This window comes from Penaeus vannamei, chromosome 10 (genome assembly GCF_042767895.1).
Source record: "Penaeus vannamei isolate JL-2024 chromosome 10, ASM4276789v1, whole genome shotgun sequence".
Taxonomy (NCBI): domain Eukaryota; kingdom Metazoa; phylum Arthropoda; class Malacostraca; order Decapoda; family Penaeidae; genus Penaeus; species Penaeus vannamei.
Genome location: NC_091558.1, coordinates 43,549,505 through 43,552,046, shown reverse-complemented (window position 1 = coordinate 43,552,046; position 2,542 = coordinate 43,549,505). Strand labels below are relative to the sequence as shown.

At 52.4% G+C, this 2,542-nt stretch overlaps 1 protein-coding gene across 1 annotated transcript in view; it reads right to left on the bottom strand.

Annotated features, from left to right (window-relative positions):
• The window catches only part of LOC138862943 (uncharacterized), an 18,448-nt gene extending 16,698 nt beyond the window's left edge, over positions 1-1,750 (bottom strand). The window contains exon 1 of the mRNA XM_070126148.1: positions 1,679-1,750. Within this exon, the coding sequence (XP_069982249.1) occupies positions 1,679-1,750 (72 nt within the window). The remainder of the gene's footprint in view (positions 1-1,678) is intronic.
• Between the last annotated feature and the right edge of the window lie 792 nt (positions 1,751-2,542).

Sequence of the window (2,542 nt, the reverse complement as noted above, 5' to 3'; positions counted from 1 at the left end):
CTCTCTCTCTCTCTCTACCTCTCTCTCTCTCTCACCCTCTCTCTCTCTCTCTACCTCTCACTCTCTCTCTACCTCTCTCTCTCTGTCTCTCACCTCTCTCTCTGTCTCTACCTCTCTCTCTGTCTCCCTACCTCGCTCTCTCTCTCTCTTACCTCTCGCTCTCGCCTGCCTCGCTCGCTCTCGCTCTCGCTCTCTTTCTTTCTCTCTCTCTTTCTCTTTCTTTCTCTTTCTCTTTCTTTCGCTCTCTTTCTCTTTCTTTCTCTCTCTTTCTCTTTCTTTCTCTCTCTCTTTCTTTCTTTATCTCTCTCTCTTCTCTTTCTTTCTTTCTTTCTTCTCTCTCTCTTTCTTTTCACTCTCTCTCTTTCTTCTTTCTTTCTTTTCTCTCTTTCTTTCTCTTTATTTCTCTCTCTCTCCCTCTATTTCTCTTTCTTTCGCTCTCTTCTTTCTTTATTTCTCTCTCTCTTCTGCTTTATTTCTCTCTCTCTTTTCTTTCTATCTCTTCCTCTTTCCCCCTCCTCTCTTTCCTCCTCCCTCCTCCCTTCTCTCTTTCCTCCTCCCTCCTCCCTCCTCTCTTTCTCCTTCTTTTCCCTTCCTCCCTCTCTCTCTCCATTTCCCCCACTCTCTATCCCTTCCCCCTCTCTCTATCCCTCCCCCCTCTCTCTATCTCCCTCTCTCTATCCCTTCCCCTCTCTCTATCCCTCCCCTCTCTCTATCCCTCCCCCTCTCTCTCTATCCCTCCCCTCTCTCTTATCCCTCCCCTCTCTCTCTATCCCTCCCCCTCTCTATCCCTCCCCCTCTCTTATCCCTCCCTCTCTCTCTATCCCTCCCCCTCTCTCTCTATCCCTTCCTCTCTCCTTCTCTCTATCCCTCTCCTCTCCTCTATCCCTCTCTCTCTCTCTATCCCTCCCTCCTCTATCCCTCCTCCCCCTCTCTTATCCCTCCCCTCTCTACCCCTCCTCTCTCTATCCCTCCCTCTCTCTCTCTATCCCTCCCCCTCTCTCTCTATCCCTCCCCCTTCTCTCTATCTATCCCTCCCCCCTCTCTCTATCCCTCCCCCTCTCTCTCTATCCCTCTCCCCTCTCTCTCTATCCTCTCCCTCCCTCTCTATCCCTTCCCCTCTCTCTATCTACATCCCTCCTCCCCTCTCTCTCTATCCCTCCCCCTCCCTCCCTCTCTATTCCTCCCCCCTCTCTTCTATCCTCCCCCTTCCTTTATATCCCTCCCCCTCTCTCTATCCCTCCCCCCTCTCTCTCTATCCCTCCCTTCCTCTCTCTATCCCTCTCATCTCTCTCTTCTTCCCCTCTTCTCTCTCTATCCCTCCCCCTCTCTCCCTCCCCCTCTTCCTCTCTCTCTCACACACACACACACCTCGCTTGTTCTTTTCCTCGCTTTCCCTCACTGCTCACCCCGGCGTCACGATCATCGCCGTATCGCCACATCACCGAGCATCCCCAGTGATCGCTCCATTGATCAAACAGTCTATCGAGTCCATCTATCATTTGGAAGAAAAAAAAACCCTCCGTCGGTCTACTCACACATCCCGCTCATCCCGCAATCCCACGAACGCCACTGGAGCTTCCTTTTTATTCCCATTTCTTACGTCGCTTTTTCAAATCTTTGATGATCAACTCCTCCTTCAATCATTTTCGTCATCGCCTCGTCGGCGCCGGAATGTTACCGTCGCCGCTGCCGTTGCTGCCACCGTCGTCATCTCGAACTCCGACTGCGCCTCCCTGCGATTCATCAACATTCCGCTCCGGTTAGCGCTCGCGGCGGCAGGCTTCGGGTCCAACGACTCGTAAGACCCCGCGCGAGCTTCGTTCCTTCCCGAAGCCACGACTGCCAGGCTTGAAAAAAATAGACAGAAGGCTGAAGGCAGAGAGACCCCGCGTCCCCTTCCGACGGAGAGCGAACCCGCGGAGAGGTCTCGGGGCTCTCCGCGAACACCCGCGCGCCCCAAGCGTCTGTGGGGACGTTCAGGGCGCGCCTTACCTCGGCTGCGGCTCCCTCCTGCGGCGCGCGGGCTCGGGCAGCGCATGCACCGCCGTCTCACTCACCTGCGGCAAGATGGAGCAAGAGTTAGCATTTTGTCATGGGACTCAAGTTGTTTCATGTCGATAATAAAGTTAAAAAATATATATAACGACATCAATAACAAAAGCAAAAATATAAATAAAGATAAAAATTAAAAAAACAACAAACAAAACAACAGAACAAGAATAGCAATATAATAATAATAATAATATCAATAATAATAATAATAATAATAATAATAATAATAATAATAATAATAACAACAACAATAACATCGCTATCAAGATATTGCAAGATGATCCAGGTATAGCAAGAGGGAGGGGGAGGGCCAAGGAAGGCCCCCGAGGGAGGGCGGCCGGGGGCGCCGCGGCCAGGGGGGGGGGGGGCAGGGGGGCCCGGCGACCGCTTGCCTCGTCTCGCCGCCTCACCTCGCGATTCGGCTTCGTCGACGTGCAGCAGGATGGTGTACACCTGGGCGCAGCAGGGAGGCGAGGCGAGAGTCACCGCA